General features: G+C 37.6%; 3 protein-coding genes across 3 annotated transcripts in view; 1 reads left to right on the top strand and 2 right to left on the bottom strand.

Moving 5' to 3' along the window:
- LOC134662046 (protein CREG1) overlaps positions 1-20,124 on the bottom strand; it is a 550,933-nt gene that overhangs the window by 347,552 nt on the left and 183,257 nt on the right. The gene's annotated exons all lie outside the window — the stretch shown is intronic.
- On the bottom strand, positions 778-9,566 carry LOC134662072 (cleavage stimulation factor subunit 2 tau variant). Its single transcript, XM_063518347.1, has 10 exons — positions 9,413-9,566; positions 9,069-9,337; positions 8,634-8,759; positions 8,259-8,366; positions 7,655-7,751; positions 6,806-6,865; positions 5,605-5,731; positions 2,905-2,999; positions 1,359-1,438; positions 778-908 (listed from the first exon to the last, which is right to left on the bottom strand). The coding sequence occupies exons 1-10, from the start codon at positions 9,474-9,476 to the stop codon at positions 786-788; spliced, it is 1,149 nt and encodes a 382-aa protein (XP_063374417.1). The 5' UTR covers positions 9,477-9,566; the 3' UTR covers positions 778-785.
- Positions 12,408-14,677, top strand: LOC134657144 (leucine-rich repeat protein soc-2 homolog). Its single transcript, XM_063512698.1, has one exon. It carries the CDS (start codon positions 12,663-12,665, stop codon positions 14,364-14,366), a length of 1,704 nt encoding a protein of 567 aa, XP_063368768.1. The 5' UTR covers positions 12,408-12,662; the 3' UTR covers positions 14,367-14,677.

The following is a 20,124-nucleotide window of genomic DNA, read 5'->3' as shown; positions in this document are numbered from 1 at the left end:
ACCTTATCTTGCAATTTTTTGAATACTTACCTAATTTAGGTATGTTTTACTATCAGTAATCACAGCATTGTATTGCCTTTTATCTTATAAAATGTGAATTAGGGGCAAGATTAATATAGGTACTTAGTCAAAATCATGTTTGTATTTGTGTATCTGATCCGACAATAGATCGTGCAGATCAGTATGCAATTTTATTTCTGGTAGTCGTTGAATCGCCCCCACAAGGTGGGCCCCTCTAGTAGTACCTCTAGGTATTATTATATTAATTCTGTGCTACCGTCACACACACACGCGTCCGTTTTAACTTTATCAATTCATGTAGACCGGTGTGTGTTGAATGGCACATTATTGACCTTACTTAAAATGTTATTATATTAAATGATAAACCTTAAAAAATGTTTATAAATAAGGTGCCTAAAGTGACTGTTAAAACAAAAACAAGTTTATTTTCAAGTCTTTATTTATAAAACTTCGCTGCATATTCCTCGCGGTCTCACGAAGAGCTAAGCAGAATTATACATTGGCTACACAGTTGTTTTCTTATTGCTAGTTATTTTATCAAGTTACATAGTATAAAACAAAGTCGCTTCCCTCTGTCTGTCCCTATGTATGCTTAGATCTTTAAAACTACGCAACGGATTTTGATGCAGTTTTCTTTAATAGATAGAGTGATCAAAGAGGAAGGTTAATGTAATTATGTTAACCCGTGCGAAGCCGGGGCGGGTCGCTAGTTACGAATAAAGAACTCATGGTAAGAAATATTGATGTAGTAATAAGAGTAATAACTAGCGTTGCTGCGTGCTCTTCGCGATTTGCTCCTTGAGCATGAGAATGCTCGCGCGCTGCTCGGGCGGCAGCAGAGCGATCTGCTCGTCCGATAGCTGCAGCACTTGCATTATAAGCGCCGCCTGCAAAATGAAACCGTTGTATTACTGCGGCATAAACCTTCTTGCAACGAGATAAGGTTCACCTTTAGTTAATTAATAAAATTGTCGCTTGTTATAGTAAAAAGCTGTTAGTGCAAAATGACACAGACATTTTGCAGTAGGTCAGAATTATTTGCAGGTCACCGAACAGAGCGGTAGGCGCACAAACATCGAAATTCCGTTATCTGCCTCTCTATTGCTAGAACGGTAAAGAAAGAGAATCTGGCAGTAGGTAATATAATGAAGTTTATTTTCATGTTCGAGTTAGGCTCTAGATAGCTCATTATAAAATAAAAAATATGTCGCGATAGGCTTTGACTTTACGAAGGATTAATTTATATTTAAGACCTACACAGGAAAATGACACTACAATTTCAAACAGTTAAATCTGAACTTTATGAGCATAGGAATAAAGATGATATTGAAGCGTACCTTTTCTTGATCAGATGCTCCGGAAGGAATACCCTGTATGGTTCTAGCCTGTGCGACGCTCGGCATTCCTGGCGGCATTTCTGTGAGAAAAAAAAACATGATATACTTGGTCAAGCAGATCTTGTCAGTAGAAAAAGGCGGCAGATTTGAAAGATGTAGGCGCGAAGGGATATCGTCCCATAGGAAATTTGAATTTCGCGCCTTTTTTTACTGACAAGATTTGCTTGATCAGCTTTATATAGGTCTCGCATTTTAAAAGAGGAGTATGAATTGAATGATGAATGACTGCAATGTTACACAAAAAAACTTAGACCTTTATAAGGCAGAGGAAATATAATTTTGAACTCTATTGCAACGTGGCAGGATTAAATTTTGACACCCTTTTGCCCGTTAAAGGGTTAACTCCAACAACTCTTCTAATAAGTTGCCTAGTATTTTCCCTGAAAGAGTTTATCGATGCAGTTTTGTAATACAGGGCAGGCATGACAATCGTGTTTTATTACCACGGCGAGAACCGAGAGCGTTTGTCTTTTGCGATGAAGCGGAGTCAGACAAACAAATGGTTGGTTGGTGGTATCCTATTTTTTTTAACGAAAGGAAAAAAAATCGCCGGTTCGGGCAAGACTTAAACTTGCGACCTTTTAGAACACCGGTCCAATTGTCCCAAAAGGTGGCAGGTTCGAGTCTTGGCCGAAGCGGTGACTTCCGATTTTCCTTTAATTAAAAGAAATATGGTATCGCATGCCGACGTGTCTGCTTGATAACAAATAGTTCAATATTCTATTGATCATACTCACGTTCAATCCTGAAGAAAGGCCGGGTCAAGACCACCTTAACTAAACCGGCGAGCGTGTATGAGGAATGTTATGAAAGTAACGGAAGCGAAAGAGGTGTGTCAGGATCGTAGCAAGTGGAAATCCGTGGTCTCTGCCTACCCCTCCGGGAAATACGCGTGGCGTGATTATACAGGGTGGCCAACTTAGAGGTATACAACTTTTTTTTTCCGCCATTTTATTTTGGCGGTAAATATCACAGTTATTGCATGAAAATTCGTTTGTGTAGATACGGCAAATTTATTATGGAGCGTTTTACGACGGAACAACGTGTTTTAATCATTAAAAACAATAGAAACATTAAAAATAACGTTTCCCGGTCGATTAATTTCGAGAAACGGTGACATTGACTGGCCCCCAAGATCGCCTGATTTAACAGCTCCTGACTTTTTTCTGTGGGGCTATCTAAAGGGACGTGTCTATGCTAATAGGCCAACGAACCTTCAGCAATTAAAACAAAATATTCGAAACACTGTCGCTGAGATAACGCCAGAAATGTGTGAAAAAGTGATGAAAAACGCGATGAAAAGGGTTCGCATCTGCCATGCTGCTGGTGGACATTTGTCTGACATTAATTTTCCATGTGTAATTGCTGACCCTACATATTATATTTAACAAGGAATACTTAATAATTTTTTATGTTTTATAGAATAAAATTTCAAAAATAAAGTGTATACCTCTTATTTGGCCACCCTGTATGTATGTATACTCACGCTGCGGCATCTTCGGCTGCGTGCGGGGGTCGGCGTTCCTCACGCGCGGGTCCGAGTTGAAGTTGCCGGCCAGGCGGGGGTCGCGGGGGTACGAGCTGAGAAACACATCCGTTAGGGCTCATTTAGACAATGCGAGAACTCGCATGCGTTTCATTACATTGCGGGTTTTAATTGGTCGCTTGAATTGGACGTAACCAACAGTACGCAATGTAACTAAAATCGCATGCGAGTTCGCGCGCCGTTTAAATCAGCCCTTAGGCTGGCTAGAGTGGCTCTTGTGGAGTGGCACTTGTACAGTTACGCTCCGAGATTGTTACGCCATTTAGGGTTCTAGCTAAATTGGACTTTCCATAGCGTAGGTATGGAACAACCAATTTAGCTAGGAGCCTAAATGGCGTAACAATCCCGTGTGGTGACTGTACACTCAGCGGCAGGAGTAACTACGAGTGGCTAGTTAAAAAAAAGATAAGATAAAATTTATATCATTTGAAAAATATCCAAAAATTACAACAATCATAATACGCTTAAGTTATACTTATGCAGCTACGAATACGAAGTTATTAAAGTTAGTTATTGATTGTTCTAATATTGTGGTTACACTCGCGCAAGTGGCGAGGCGAATAAAGAACGCATTGTTCGACGTTCGAATCCGAATCAACTCGCCATTTATCTTCACTCGTGCGAGTTACGAGGAAAACGCACAAACTACATGTCTGTTTCAATTTTCAATTTTTCACACTGGTCATTCGACAAATGTGTTAACAGTAGGTACATACTTAATTCATGAGTGTAACGCTGAGAAATATCATGAACTTCTTAAAACTTCTGGTGCTGACTGTACAAACAATACACGTCCTAATTCTGGTACTGATTGCCTACAATGAAATTTAAATCATTATTAGATAAAAGCATTTGCATTTGTTTTATTTCGTTCGATTTTAAAACAAAAAAAAAACAAATTAATTATACTTTCTAAAATGCCTTGATTCCAATTTGAGTGCTAATTTTTCTTGTAGGTATATTGGGCCACTAGATATGGATAAGAATACATAAAGTAATATTTTATAAGAGTAAACTATAAAAGACGCCACTAAACGTGAAAAGGAAACGATAATAAAAACACTAATATATGAAATAAAATTGTATGGTACTCTACTGAAAGTGTTATTTTAAGAACAACTTACATTTCTTGTGTTTCCACAAGGGGAGCACAACTTGGGACAGAAATATTCAATGTAAGATTTATTTATCAAATAATTATTTTAGTGGTTGTCCAACGTAAATTTTTAAAAGAACTGTTACAATAGGTATTTCACAAAAAATATATATTAATATTATTAATCTTAAACCAATGGACGAGATGTACTTGTCCTGTATGGGCGAGGGCATGAACGCCAGACAATGCCTATCCTGGTGGAGGAATCACGTAAGTCTATGTCCGTCATCATTGCAGGGAAGTACGTACTATCGATTTGGAGCGAGCCCCACTGACGTATATCTCAGGACGGGCGTAAGGCACTAAAAATGGTACTAGTTCAGCGGTGTCACTCGCGAATTTGAGCCAATCGTGCAGTCTAACGCAACTAGTTGCGACCAATCGCGCGCGAGATGCGAATTCATCAACTAATCGCGTTGTAGCGGTGTCACACCACTGTACTGGCCCCATTTATGGCCCATTCTTATTGCCCGTAATGCGCTCTCCACACGAGGGGTTCTGTACAGTACTGTTCTGTCTCAGCGTGTGCGTTCAAATTGTAGCAGTACTGTGCTGCCTACTGAGGGGCTACCGCGAAAACCAAAATTCGCAAATTGCGGGAATCTTTCTCTTTTACTCCAATGAAGGCGTAATTAGAGTGACAGAGAAAAATGCCCGCAATTTGCGAACTTCGATTTTCGCGGTTATAGCCCTGTTCTGCCCCACTGCTCTGCCCTCGTGTGGAGACTAGAGATGCACCGGATATCCGGTTACTATCCGGTATCCAGCCTATCCTGCCGTTATTTTAGTATCCGGCCGGATACCGGATAGTAACTTACTATCCGGCCGGATTCCGGATAGTAAAATTAACACATAATGGGGTAAAAAATGGAATCTAAAAAACAGTCACGGTCATAATGCTAACGACACAGTAGATAGAAATGAATACGTAACCAATGTCACACAATACACTTATTTGTTTACACAAAAATACGCGCGCGCACTTGTAACTATAAACGAACTTACTACGTAATGACATGATAAAACTTAAAACTCGTTACGATCCTAGAAATATGGCCGCGCGAACGTTCACTACCTGCAAAACTCAAAATATAGGTATAGTTCCGCCGGCCGAATATCCGGCGGCCGGATACCGGATATTCGGCCAGTGTCCAGGCCGGATATCCGGTATCCGGCCAAACAACTATCCGTTGCATCTCTAGTGGAGACCCCATAAGGCCAGTCCGAGATATATGTCAATGGCGAGCCTCTATAACAGACGCGACAACCCAGGACAGGCCGTCGAAGAGAGCCGACCCCAAACAACGGGAAGTGGCAAGGAAGGATATTTGTACTACTTATAAACCTAGGGAAGAGCGGTGCCTCCCAACACAAGCATAAGCTTACCGGGCGGCTCCATCCCCTGTATCACAAAAATGTATACTATTATGAAATAAAGAATTTTGATTTTTTTTTGAATTTTTTTGAAGGAGGGAAGTACGTACTTGTCCATGGGCGGCGGCACGGGGTGCGGCATGGGCGGCAGGCTGCGCATGTCCTGGTCGAGCATCGGCGCCGCCGCGCGCGCGCCGCGCAGGTCGATGTCCGCCATCGCGGCCGGCGGCGGGCGCGCTGTATAACCAGAGCAGGGATGTTGCGAATATCCGCATCCGCGGAACTTCCGCATTGTTTTCAACATCCGCATCCGCATAAAATCGATGCGGATTTAATGCGGATGCGGATGTGGAACAGGTCGGTACAGGAACGTCTTAGCATCGGCGTAAGTGCTAGACTGCTAGGTAATTTAGTCATTTAACCAAAAAAACCTATTAGAAATGAGCAGTCAAGCGTGAGTGGGACTTAATGTACGGAGCCCTTGGAACGCGAGTCCGACTCGCACTTGGCCGGTTTTTTTAAATAAAAATTACTTAAATGTAATATTTGACGTTTTTTATGGTACTATCTTGACATCCGCATCCGCATCCGCGGATGTGGGCCTTTAAAAATCCGCATCCGCATCCGCGGATGTCAAAAAATCGGCATCCGCAACATCCCTGAACCAGAGTAAATAATATTCTTATACCTTTAAACGAGCAATTCTTGTAGCTATATTTATTTGTTTATACATATATATTATATTTCGGGGATCTCGGAAACGGCTCTAACGATATCGATGAAATTTACTTTATGGGGGCTTTCGGGGATGTAAAATTAATCTAGCTAGGTCTTATCTCTGAGAAAACGCGCATTTTTTAGTTTTTATATGTTTTCCGAGCAAAGCTCGGTCTCCCAGATATTTAGGACTAATACACGCTGTCTGTGACTGAATAATATTAGCCGTGAAACAGTTGCATTAATTTTGGGACGAAAATTGAGTTGAAGACGATTTTTTTTTCGAGTTCGCGGCAATAGCCCGAACACCTGTAAAGTTACATACTTGAAAAAAATACCGGATAAGTGCGAGTCGGCTCCCCACCGAGGGACTACTTTTTAAGTTTTTAGTATTTGTTGTTATAGAAAAGAAATACATCATCTGTGAAAATTTCAACTGTCTAGCTATCACGGTTCAGAGATACAGCCTGGTGACAGACAGACAGACGGACGGACGGAGGAGTCTTAGTAATAGGGTCCCGTTTCTACCCTTTGGGCACGGAACCCTGAAAACCGCTGTTTTAATTAACATAATTGTACAATGTAAATACTCACGGTTGTATTGGTTAGACGGCGGCGGTACTGGATTAACCAGCAACGGCTGAGGCTGTGGATCTGTAAATAAAATACGCAATATTCATCATCCATATAGAATTTCTAATAATAACTGGTCAGACATGAGAAAACTACCATCAAACATTTTACCAGGGTGTATCAACTATTTCTTGTTGTTATTCTGCCCGGTCAGCCAAGAGACAATAATAGCATAGTTTGTTAGAAGACATTATACATACATCAGGAGAACGTAACCATGGCAACGAGCGACAAGAAAAAGTTGATTCACCCATCAATACATCTATCTGTGCAGAAAGCTAATAACAAGATATCTCTCTCAGAATAATTTGCTAGTTCGTCCTTCAATATTACTACATAGTATAAAACAATGTCGCTACCCGCTGTATGCTTAAATCTTTAAAACTACGCAACGGATTTTGATGCGGTTTTTTTAATACATAGAGTCATGAGGAAGGTTTATGTATAATTTGTTAACCCGTGCGAAGCCGGGGCGGGTCGCTAGTAATATATGGGTCAATCAACTATTTTTTGTTGTTATTCTGTCCCATCAGCGAGGAGACAATATGTAGCATAGATTGTTAGAAGAACTGCTGTACCATGTTCTACTAACATGCTCAGTAGATGTCCCATTATGGAAAGGTCTTATAACTACCATAAAATGCAAGTTTGGTTCATTTAAATACGAAAAACCTAGAATTTTAAGAGTGACTCAGGAGACCGTAACCATAGCAACGTGTGACAAGAAAAAGTTGATTAACCCATATATAAGCACTCGCGGCAAAAGATTTAGCAGCCTAGCATGGCTACATGTCAAATGAAAGCATTTACTTGGAGGTGCCATGTTGGGCATGTAAGGGTTCGGCACTGGGACCTTGTCACCGGGGTGAATGACCGGAGGCACGGGATTGCTTGGATGAAGCATGCTCTGAAACAATACACATTAATAGACACTTATTAAGTTAAAATTGATCAGTTGTACCATCACTTAGGGTTCTACCTAAATTGGACATTCCATAGGATAAGTATGGAACAACCAATTTAGCTAGGGCCCTAAATGGCGTAACAATCCCGCGTGGTGACTGTACATGCAACTGCGTCTATCTGGACGTACGTGGTACGTGAGACTATTGGTGTATCTGCTGAGAAATAAACCCAGGTGAGACAGCATGACTGGTGGCTTAGAAATTAGAAGGAAACAAAAGATATGGTTCACGGGTTTTTACCTTTTATCTCAATTACTGTTAAAATACACATATTTAAAATTTTGCTCATCAGATCCCTTGGCAATGTCACTAGCTATATTATACCAAAATATATAGATATGATATAGTATGCAGGGTAACAATAGACAACTGAAAATAAATGAAAATAACGAAAACATGATTCTGAGAGACCAATGGCCTAAAAACTGTAATCTAAATTCCATACTTACAACAGCAGTGGCCGGGTCTACAATCCTCATGATGACCTGGGCTTGCAACAATGCATATGCGAACTGCGGGTTTTGCAGTAACATATTTCTGGCCTCTGATGGATTATTCTGAAAAATATTGATGGTATTAATTAATTAATAGTTAATTCAAAAAAATTATTTATGCTGTAGAGAACTTTGTAAATACAAATGAATTCATTGATAGTTAACTTGATAACATTATTAATGTTGTACAGAATTTGCAAATGCATGTCTAGACAAGCTAGTGGACATTAAGTTCTATGGATGCAACAGTATCTAAGCGTCTAGTGTGCACCAACCGATGGCATAATCCTTTGCCATTCTGGCCCAGCGTGAGAATGAGGAAATGCTCACCTGGATACAATTTTTCATCTGCTTCATCAGCTCAAACATCTGCTCGGGCGGCAGGGTTGCCACAGCCTTGCTGATGGCTTCAGGGGCTTTCTCTGGTTCCACCGCCTCCCCATAGGGATTCTCTACCTATACAGAATAGGTGGTTGGTGTCAGTTTCAGAAAACATTGAATTTTGTAAGGTTTTGAAATCATTCTGGACTATCAAAATACACCTTAAGGCCTAGTACAGCACACTTACTCATATATCAATATTATTCAAATAACTATAGACAAAAATCTAAATTAAACCATGTTAATATATTTAATTCCCATCATTTTTCTAAAAAAAAAAATTATCTTCGAAACTATGGAATGTATTTGTGTTCATAATAATCATAACTTAATATAAAACTTGACCTACTAGGTTTGAATATTAAGATGTAAAGAACTTATTACCTGGGGACCTTGCATCAGGGCTTGCATTTCCATCCTGGATTTCTCCGTACACGCATTATCAACCCTCAAGGAACGGCCTCCGATTTCATAACCGTTAAGGTTCCTCATGGCACTGAGGGCCGTCTCCTGGTCTTTATACTCACAAAACCCATAGCCCTTAGGCTTTCCTGTCTCTCTGTCAAACACCAGTTTGAATGACAGTACTGGCCCAACCTCGCTGAAGATATCTTTTAACTTTTCCTCCGTTGCTTCATATGGTATATTACCAACTAAAAATTAAAAACAGCAAATTATTATTATTCAATTCCCACCGGGCAAATAAAATTATTGCAACAGTTACCTACCAAACACAGATCTCATGGATTTATCCATGATACTCTGTTCCTCCTTTTCCTTGCTTTTGTCCATTTTTGCTGATTTTCGTTTATATAGAACTTAAATTGACGGCGTCCTTTTACTTTTAATAACCTGAAATGTAGGATAAACGAATTGCATAGTTGTTGGTAGGAAAAAACGGATGCATTTAATAACTTGGCAATATTAAAACATATATTTGTAAACTAATAAGTTAGAAACAAACTTGTGAAATCACGATAATTATAAAAATCGTATTTTTCTCCGGCTTTTACAATCTCGCTGTAAGTAATCAGAGTTTCAAGACCAAGACCGACGTTACTGTCAGTGTCAACTGTCAAGTCAGATATCATAAACAAATAGAAGGTAGCATCCTATAGAAGTGGTATACGCGTACCTTCGTGAGGGACAAAACATACGCAATGCGACAATATTAAAAACACGTTTTAACATTCCTGACAATATACCAAAAACGATCTACATAATTCGGTCGGGTTATTTGTTGCCCACCATAAACCATACTAAATTTATGGTGGGGAACAAACAAAAAGCGAGACTGTGACAAGGGCAAGCAATAATACCGCTTTCTCTGCTACTCCTACTGAAAGTTCTATAAGTGTATCTCGTTCGGTCATTTGGCCCCTCCCCCGTTTCATCAGTATATTATTGTACCTCTATGATTAAGCAGGTATAGTCCGTCAACCAAATCTTGTCAGTAGCAATGTAAAGCAAACTAAAGTAGGGCAACACTCAAAGAGCAGTATTGCGCTAAGAAAAGCAGCAATGTACATCGAACCAAAATATTTTTTTTTCCGCTGAGTGCGCCCTGCGTACGTCAATTCAAATTGTCACTCGCGGTTTATTGAAAAAATTTGAAACATGGACGGACAATTTAAAAGCGATGTTAAAACAATGTTAATCAAAATGATGAACAAATTTGAAGATATCAAAAAACAACTCCCTAACGTAGTGCTTATATTCTCTTTGTTCCCTATCTATGTCTTCTAAAGTTTACTAAAATAAAATCATATCAAAATGCAGATAATTAGATAGTGCATATATTTGTTATTTACAATATAATATGCCACTTGTTAATGAAAATTAGTGTACTCTTCTGGATGAATATGACATACCTGTGTAATTTTTTTGATTGGTATATATTGTACAATAGGATTACATATTAAAAATAAAACAACTGATATGTGGGTGTTTATTTAATTTTTCTACTCCAGCACTTAAATGTGTCAATTAAATGACTGACAGTGATATCTAAAGCAATGTCATTTGAATGCTTTGTCTATAGGCTCATAAGATGACTGCTAGCAGTCATCTTATGAGTATAATACAACTGCTTAATTTTTTTTAAAGATACAAGTTCCGATCATCTTGATTGAAAGAGGTATGTTTTCATTTACAATAATAACTCTTTTTTTTTAATAATAACTCTTTTTTTTTAAATAATAACTCAATTGTTTTTAAATAATAACTCTTTTTTTTTTAATAATAACTCTTTTTTTTTAATAATAACTCTTTTTTTTTATAATAACTTTTTTTTTTTTTTTTTTTTGCTGCAGCTGTCATAGAAAAAGTAATGTATGCAACAGCTCATAATTGGTTCTTAAAATTCTCGGGTCTTTTTTTACAAAACTCGACTACGTCTCGTTTTGTAACTTCGACCCTTGAATTTTAAGAACCCTTATTATATCACTGTTGCATAAACTACTATTAAAGGTAAATAAGATAAGGGTCACTTTAGCTTACACTATAATTCAGGTCATTAATTGAAAAAATATAATGAAGTTACCAATGTTACCGGGTCACTACAACCAAGCATAATACTCTGTATATAAATAGTCACAACTGATTGCTGAAAATATTAGACATGTGGGCCTATGGACGGTTTCCAGGACACAATTTATGGTCTTGTTTGGATAGATTTAGGCATACGTTTTAATTTTATTTATGTCTTTTAACCCTAAAACAAAAAAACTGAACATAATCTTAAAAGTTCGAAAGAGTTCTTCCAGTATGTACTTGTCATAACCTCAATTTTTAGTAATGTTTACCATCAACGAGCATGATTGTACATTGTAGGCCCCTTAGCTTTGCTTATTCTTATTTAATGTATTGGTATTTAATGGTGACAGCAGAAATATCTCTTAAAACAGAAACGATTCAGAATGAAAACCAAATGAAAACAAATAAGGTGACGGCTGTCATTCACAATCCACATTCCACAGATAAAACACAGATGACACGCATTTTGGAATTATTCGAACACAGTGTTGCTAACCCGCGATTTTTCAAATTTGCCGCCTTTTACTACTGACAAGATTTGGTTGACGGACTTTATTATAGTTACCACTTTTAGGTACATGACGCGTCAAGCAAGCTTCGTGGTACTCATTTGGCTGAATGCGCCAGAGTGGTAAATTGCGGGGATCTTTCTCTTTTCTCTTTTACTCCAATGAAGGCGTAATTAGAGACAGAGACAGATGCCCGCAATTTGCGAACTTCTATTTTCGCGGTTATAGCCCAGGAGCGCGATGCCATAAAAAAAAAGCTTTGGAGTAGAAAGAGATAGTGATATAAACCCAGACTACCGCACCGTACCGCGACCTTGGTGCGGTCAAAAAAATATCTCTTTCTCGCTCTAACTTATAGTTGCGTTCTTGACGCGCCTACGGCGACCCAGAGGGCCTACCGCGAACCACGTTCGACGTGATGCCTCCCTGTCACGCTTACGTACGAATTCACAAGTGCGACAAAGAGGCAACACGTCGAACGTGGTTCGCGGTAGGCCTTCTGAAGAAGAGTCTCTTTCTTTCTCGCTCTTTGTTAGTAGTAGCTATTTGAGTCATTGCGGAAAACGCCAAAAATTTAAATGATGTTTGAAGCATAAGCATGCCTAAATTACATGAATCTGAAATTTGAAAAGCAAAAAAAGAATTTTTCACCGATTTGCGACTGCCTGCTTCAATGTCTATTTTCAATTAATTTTCCAGTGAAGAAGCTAGCTAATCATGTTAAGTTATTCAATCCGCAAATATTAACGATAGCGCACTATTTTACTTAACTTTGTGACACAGAGAAAATAATCTACGTAATAGGCGTAAACGGAATTACAAAATATTGATTGTTGCCTATCAAATCCAATGAGATGACAAATGATGTCAAGTGTGTTTTAATTTATCAATAAAAACTTGCTGTTAAGCCTAAACGGTGACTAAAACAAGCGGAATGAATTTGGATAACTCTTCAAGAGAAAATTCCGAAGCATTAGATTCCATCGGTACAGTGAGCCCCCGGGAGAAGTGTCACGGCATGAGGGAGAAAAAGTTATCGACGGCGTCACTCACGAACACCGAGGGGGCGCGGCCGAAGGTGGTGACTGTGAAGCATCCCGAGTCTAACAAACCCAAGCCCACCGCCAAGAAGAACAAGCCTATCCAAGCCGATCTTGATGTTATCAAAGAGTTCGTGCGATGCCGAGAAGAGGGGGTGCGCAGACTCGATCTCAGTAAGTCGTCTATCACATCTCTGCCTCCAAATGTCCGCGACCTGACTCACCTGGTCGAGTTCTATTTATATGGAAATAAGCTGGTGGCCCTACCAGCAGAGTTTGGATGCTTAACTAACCTTCAAACATTAGCATTAAATGAGAACTCACTGACCAGCCTGCCAGATTCCCTCGCTAATTTACGATGTTTGAAGGTTTTAGACTTACGTCACAACAAACTCAGTGACATACCCGAAGTTGTATATAAACTTACTTCACTTACTACATTGTTCTTACGGTTTAACAGAATCAGAGTGGTTTGTGATGGCATAGCCAACCTAACAAATCTTACTATGTTGAGTTTAAGAGAAAATAAAATTAAGGAGCTAAGTTCCGGTGTTGGAAAACTTGTTAATCTGGTCACCTTTGATGTGTCCCACAATCATCTGGAGCACTTGCCCCAGGAAATTGGGAATTGTGTGAACTTGTCTACTCTAGACCTACAACACAATGATCTCCTAGATATTCCCGAAACTATTGGGAACCTCCAGTCACTAACACGCCTGGGCTTGCGCTACAATAGATTGACAGCCATACCTTCCACTCTAAGCAATTGCAAACATATGGATGAATTTAATGTAGAAGGTAATTCCATATCTCAACTCCCTGAAGGTCTCCTTTCCTGCCTCAATGAACTCACCAGTATCACTCTATCCCGTAACTGTTTTGCTAGTTACCCTGCCGGAGGGCCCGCACAGTTCACTAATGCTTTCTCTATTAACTTGGAACACAATCAAATTGATAAAATCCCATATGGTATATTCACAAGGGCTAAAAATTTAACTAAGCTTAATATGAAAGAAAACTTATTGACCTCACTGCCACTGGATGTTGGGACATGGGCCAACATGGTGGAGCTCAACCTGGGCACTAATCAGTTAACAAAGCTACCTGATGACATACAATGTCTTCAGAACTTGGAGGTGCTTATACTCTCTAATAATTTGTTAAAGAGAATTCCCCCTAGTATTGGGAGTCTTAGAAAATTGCGGGTTTTAGATTTGGAAGAGAATAAGCTTGAAGTGCTGCCAAATGAAATAGGGTTCCTCCAGGATTTGCAAAAATTAATAGTACAATCTAATCAATTGACAACTCTGCCTCGCTCACTTGGGCATTTGACTAACCTGACATCACTGAGTGTGGGGGAGAATAATTTGCAGTATTTACCAGAAGAAATTGGCACTCTTGAGAACCTAGAGTCGCTATATTTAAATGACAATCCCAATTTATGCAATCTGCCATTTGAACTGGCTTTGTGTGTTAGTCTACAAATCATGAGTATTGAGAATTGTCCATTAACTGCCTTGCCCCCTGAGGTGGTGTCCTCCGGCCCGTCCCTCGTCATCCAGTATTTGAAGTCCCAGGGTCCATATAGGGCAATGTGATATCAAGATGATTGTTTACCAGCCAGTGAGGGCACTTAGGCTCCATTTGTATTTGAGGGGTAAACTTCCAGGCAAGTTCCAAGTAAAAATGTATACTCAAAAGTCAAAATCCTTTTTATGGTTTGAAAAACATGTTTTATTGTAATATAACAGCAACATTATATGTAGTATTAACTGTTAGGAATTTTCTAATAACAATAGGTAGAAGGAAATCAAATTTTATATAAATTAATTTCCTTTATTTAATAATTCCAATATGAACTACCTATGTATGACTAAGTTCTTTTGAGCTTCCTTGATAATAACAAGCATTAGATCTTCCCAAGTTACTGTTTATTATTTTAATATGTGTATTAAAGATATCGATATGTTTCTACCTTTTTAAATTATGTTGATCAATGTATATAGAATGTAGTAATTTTAATTTATATTTTATATATGATAATTATTTTTTTAAATGTTTATTTGTCTAAGCAAACAATAAAACATTTACTATGTCATTTATGTAATTGCAAATGAATTTTTTTGTTACATATTATCATTATGTATTAAGTAAGCACAATTATTAGTTTCAATCAATATAATATATATAAACCAGCAAGCAAATGTCAAATAATGATTAATATTAATATGCCGCAAAAAGATTTTTATCTTTTACTACAGGGCTAAACACTTTTTGTGTATATGAAGTTTTGTAGCATTTTAACATCATGATGTCAGCCTCTGCAAGTAGCTTGTGAAAGTATGTTAATAATGTGATGAGTCATGCATAATTGTGAAGTTCTTATTGATCTTCCCTTAGTAATATGTTGTAACCAGCCGGATCTCAACACTTTTGTTTTGTGTAGCATAAGTTTGTGATGATCATTTGTTTACTGATAGAAGTATATATTAAGTGTCATAGTAGAACTTGCTCATGTTTGTATAGCTATCTTTGATGTTATTTCGATAGTAATGTCTATTTTTAACAGCATTTGAAGTAGTTTAAGATCCCGTGGTATGATGGTAGATAGCAGGAAATGAGCTTAATTTTTTATTATTTAAATATTATCTTTACACTAAGTTAATTGAGGTAGGTATTTATTGTTTTTTTGTCACAATTTATTTGTTGTGAAGTTGTGTTCTATCATAAATGTTGATATGTTTGCTGTCCTATTTTATTGCATTTATTTTCGTATTCATTATACTTAGTAAATTAATACTACTATAATATAGATGTTTATAATTACATTTTGTTAAGAATAAATGTGTAATTCATATGATTTGTTGTAATTGTTAGACGGGATATATTCTCACATCACAATGTTTTATTTCCGATTATCTTTACCAGCTTTACTGGCTCTCTTGTCCAGAGCGTGAATGCGCACATGTTATGGTAAGACTTGTAAAATAGATTATAGTTGTGCATTTGGTCACATCTTGCTTTAATTTCAATAATTTACTATGTTAGATATGATATAAATTTTATACTAGTCATTGAGTTTTTGGTCTATAAAAAATATAAAATTATTTTACTACTACATACTACTACTCTGAAAACTATAATGGTCATAAGTAACGATATGAAAACGATCCTGTTAGGGTTGGCGCAAGACGAACCTCGCTTCAGTTTCGGGTGGTTATAGGTTGTCAAACGGCACGGCACCTATAATCTTAAAATATACCACTGTTACGTTAAGTAATGCCAAAAAATCACTTTTACGCATTTGCGCCAATACGGGTCTCTTCATCTCTTGGATTTCTGTACTAAGGAAGTATGCAACATGAGTATTTGGGCAAATGGGGCGAAGAGTAGTGTCAGTTCTCTTAAATGAGGGCTAGCGTTTTTTGCTCACCAGTTGATGCTGTTGATGGTGGTCCAGAAAATCAGTTCTCAAATTACTTCTATGCTTATTTTTATATAAAATCAATACGTTGTAATATACACAAAGATAGTTGGCAGTGTTGGCACTTTCTTTAAATGACTAACATTTATTGAGCTGTATCTATTGTTTACCATGAATAATGAAAGATGGATAAAGTTTTACCACAATTGTAAAAAGGAGTGAAAAAAGCGATAAAAAAAGCTTAAAACCCCCCAAAACTTTTATGTATTTGACATTTGAAAGACCTCCATCTACACTAGCGCCCCTAGCGGCGAAATTACACGCGGTAGCCCTCATTGTGCTCTAATTGCATTTATAGCGTTATTTTTATTCGTATATTACAAGCATGACATTGTTGTTAGGATTTGTTTACTCATGTTTAAAATGTATTAACCAATTATAATCCAATGCAATTATAATTAGAGAAAATCGATATCATTCAAGACCGAAATACTGACTTCCAGTAGTAAAATGTTATTAGAACGTATATTCTCTGGATGTTTAAGACAGTAAATGTTTTCAATTAATAATTAAGATTTCATGACATAGGTACATAACTTTGCTTTGTTCCAAAATAATTTTATTAGGGAAGTACCCTGTTACAAAGATATTGAAGTCTTCAAATAAAACTTGTTCTAATAATGTTGATCCGTGTGTAGATAACAATGTTTTGAACTTATGTAAACATATTATGATTATATTATATAAAATAAAATATGATTGTATTTATTTGTTTCTTTTAAGTATCCCCTTGTTTCTTCATATCTTGTTTAAAAAAAACCGTCAAAATGATAACAGCGCCATCTAGCGAACCACCTATGTAAGAACCATGTCAACAGACAAAAATATCGATTGAATGAAACGGATTAAAAACATTACGTTTTGCTTTAGAGTCCCTTTCTCCGCTCAACATTCTGAATTAGAATCTTACTTGCTCGAGACTACATTCACTGCCAGCCTGTTCGTAGGCGCTTTTCGGGTTTTTCCTACGGGTTTTCCTGGAACTGAATGTGTTAAAATCAGCACTTGCAGCAATAAAACATTTTTTTGGGTGTATCTATCTACTGATGAAGATTATAAAATGACGGTGGGGTGGAGTCTGTATTTCCGTTATTACCTACCTAAACTAAAAATCGTAATTAGATTCCAAAAAAAGTAAGACAATGTTGCCACTGCAATAATTTGTTTGTAAAATAGTAAATTCCTTTTTATAAATATACACGCTAAAATAATTTATTTGTTTGTAATTTTACTCCTACGATTTAAAAAAGTAGTTATTTACTTTTTTTTACATAAATACAAGACGCGCTAGTAAAAAGTGGCAACATTGTCTTACTTTTTTTTGGAATCTAATTACGATTTTCAGTTTATAGGTAGAAGTTATTTCAACCCTATGTTTCAACCATACCATCCTTATACATTATCCTCTAACAAGTCTAACATTTCATGTCAAGTTGCGTTTGGTTATGTTGTTAACAAGGAAAAAACAACAATAAATTCAATAATTTATTAAGTGCAGTTTTACACATGATTTAGTATTAAATTGCGCATTTTGTTCTTATATAAATAATTGAATAGGTACCTATTTATATACACAATCGTTACTTTCAAAGCGTTTTCTGTAAATAAAAGCGGCCTACAAAACGATTTTACGAAATTATATAAAACAAATGCCGTACTCGTCACGATACATTGTAAATGCTTTGTTATTCTTAATCTAGGTTCTCATGCATACAAAAATATTTTGTCCTAACGAATGACTGAAGATAAACACCTTTATAAACATAATCGCGCATAGAATGTGCACCATTTACCATGAGAAACCATTCGAGTATGATACAGGTCCCGCACTATCGGCCTTTTGCGTTAGATATTTAAACTAATGGGTAAGGTTTAATTACACAGATGATTAACTTTAGCTATCGCTGGTTTTAGGAAGGCTGCATAAGGAGACTTGCAGCGAGAGTCTCAAACAGGGATGTTGCGAATATCCGCAACCGCGGAACTTCCGCATTATTTTCAACATCCGCATCCGCATAAAATCGATGCGGATTTAATGCGGATGCGGATGTGGAACAGGTCGGTACAGGAACGTCTTAGCATCGGCGTAAGTGCTAGACTGCTAGGTAATTTAGTCAAAAAAACCTATTAGAAATTAGCAGTCAGGCGTGAGTGGGACTTAATGTACCTACGGAACCCTTGGAACGCGAGTCCGACTCGCACTTGGCCGGTTTTTTGAAATAAAAATTACTAAAATGTAATATTTGACGTTTTTTATGTACCTATCTTGACATCCGCATCCGAGGATATGAGCCTTCAAAAATCCGCATCCGCGTCCACATCCGCGGATGTCAAAAAATCGGCATCCGCAACATCCCTGGTCTCAAAAAGGCCGTGATAGTCGCGATGTACAGCTATACACTCTCGCACACGTAAACAGCGCGTCTGCGTCGCGACAGTCGCACGTTTGTATCGCTACGACATCGCTTCAGAGGGGCTACCGCGAACCACGACGTGTTGCATCTCTGTCGCACTTGTAATTTCGTACGTAAGTGTGACAGGGAGGCAACACGTCGAACGTGGTTCGCGGTAGGCCTTCTGTCATGCGTTGCAACCGACCAAGAAATTTAACGGTCTAATAGTAACAAGTTTCCGTACATTGGTATTTATCTATCTGCTCTCATCTGTCTATAATAATGTGATTTTAAATTGTAGCTAGGCCCTTTTTTGACAAGCTTTATATACCCATATATAGCTGTCTTCGTAAGTTTTATATCCTATTTAGACGTTGCAAGTCCTTGAACCGTCTAGATGGCATATAATGGAAACTTTGTCTTGCCATGCATTGACTGTCGTTAGCGAGTGCTTTTATGGTGTCAAAAGCGCTTGAGCGACGTGTGTTCAGGGTTTGTCTTAACATGCTCTAGGCCTTCCGCAGACGGATTAAATATGCTCACTTTCAGCTACGTCGACTTCAAAGATAAGTATACAATTCTCGCCTTTTTACAAGGGAGTAAGGTGCAAAATTGTTTGCATATATTTGACGTTGATGCTGCTAGAATGTCTGGGTAAATGTATCATTTTTTTTGTATATAAAATACTAAAAAAATAACTGAGTAGGATACAACTGTCTACATTAATACTAATTGTTATACAGTTTCATACATTTCAAATATTACTTATAGTAGCATTGATGTTATTCAATTAAACTCTGGGGAAACATCGATTTAAGTTAATTTCCAAATGGTATCTCTTATAATGCGTCATGCCCTTGCAAATAGGACCGTACTGTACCTCGTGATAAGGTGAAAAAGGGACCTTACAGCAATGCTAAGATCCTTTTTCCACCTTATGTACATGGGTGAACAAACTTTTTTTTACACTCGTTACTAAAAACATGCATTTTTGTGGTAATTATTAAAATTCACCAATAGAATTTAATTAAATCTCCGCTGCTCTGCGCTATTGGTGGATTATTATCGCGCTCACCGCTCCGCTTCAGTGGACAGGCAGCCTTAGTGGCTAGGCACTGTAGGTGACTAAGCGTTAAACATTATACATTTTTCTAACAAACTGTGTCACTATTGTCCCCTAGATAACGGGACAGAATAACAAAAAAGTTCATCCACCCACCTACACTTGATCCCAAGTTCAAGTTACCGCCGATACTTTAATCTCGCTTACAAACAACCAAACAGATAAACACTTAAATAGCTGCAATGTATACTGTCAATAGTAAAAATACTAAGTCAAAATGAAAATACGTATCAAAAGACATACCTATAGGTTATTTCGAGCACGCCCGTACAAACTGTTAGCTACTAAAGCTATAGATTATTTTATAAAGCATAAGATACGTTCCTAAATAACCACAACAAATATATTTCTTCAAA

The sequence above is a fragment of the Cydia amplana genome, chromosome 2, assembly GCF_948474715.1.
Source record: "Cydia amplana chromosome 2, ilCydAmpl1.1, whole genome shotgun sequence".
NCBI lineage: Eukaryota > Metazoa > Arthropoda > Insecta > Lepidoptera > Tortricidae > Cydia > Cydia amplana.
Note: the sequence above shows the minus strand (reverse complement) of the source record. Positions and strands in the feature narration are given on the sequence as shown.

Coding starts and splice junctions, on each gene's coding strand:
- LOC134657144 (XM_063512698.1), top strand. CDS start 12,663: ATGAATTTGGATAACTCTTCAAGAGAAAATTCCGAAGCATTAGATTCC.
- LOC134662072 (XM_063518347.1), bottom strand. CDS start 9,476: ATGGACAAAAGCAAGGAAAAGGAGGAACAGAGTATCATGGATAAATCC. Junction 8,367..8,633: donor AGATGAAAAATTGTATCCAG/GTGAGCATTTCC, acceptor AATATTTTTCAG/AATAATCCATCAGAGGCCAG. Junction 909..1,358: donor GAGCATCTGATCAAGAAAAG/GTACGCTTCAAT, acceptor TTCATTTTGCAG/GCGGCGCTTATAATGCAAGT.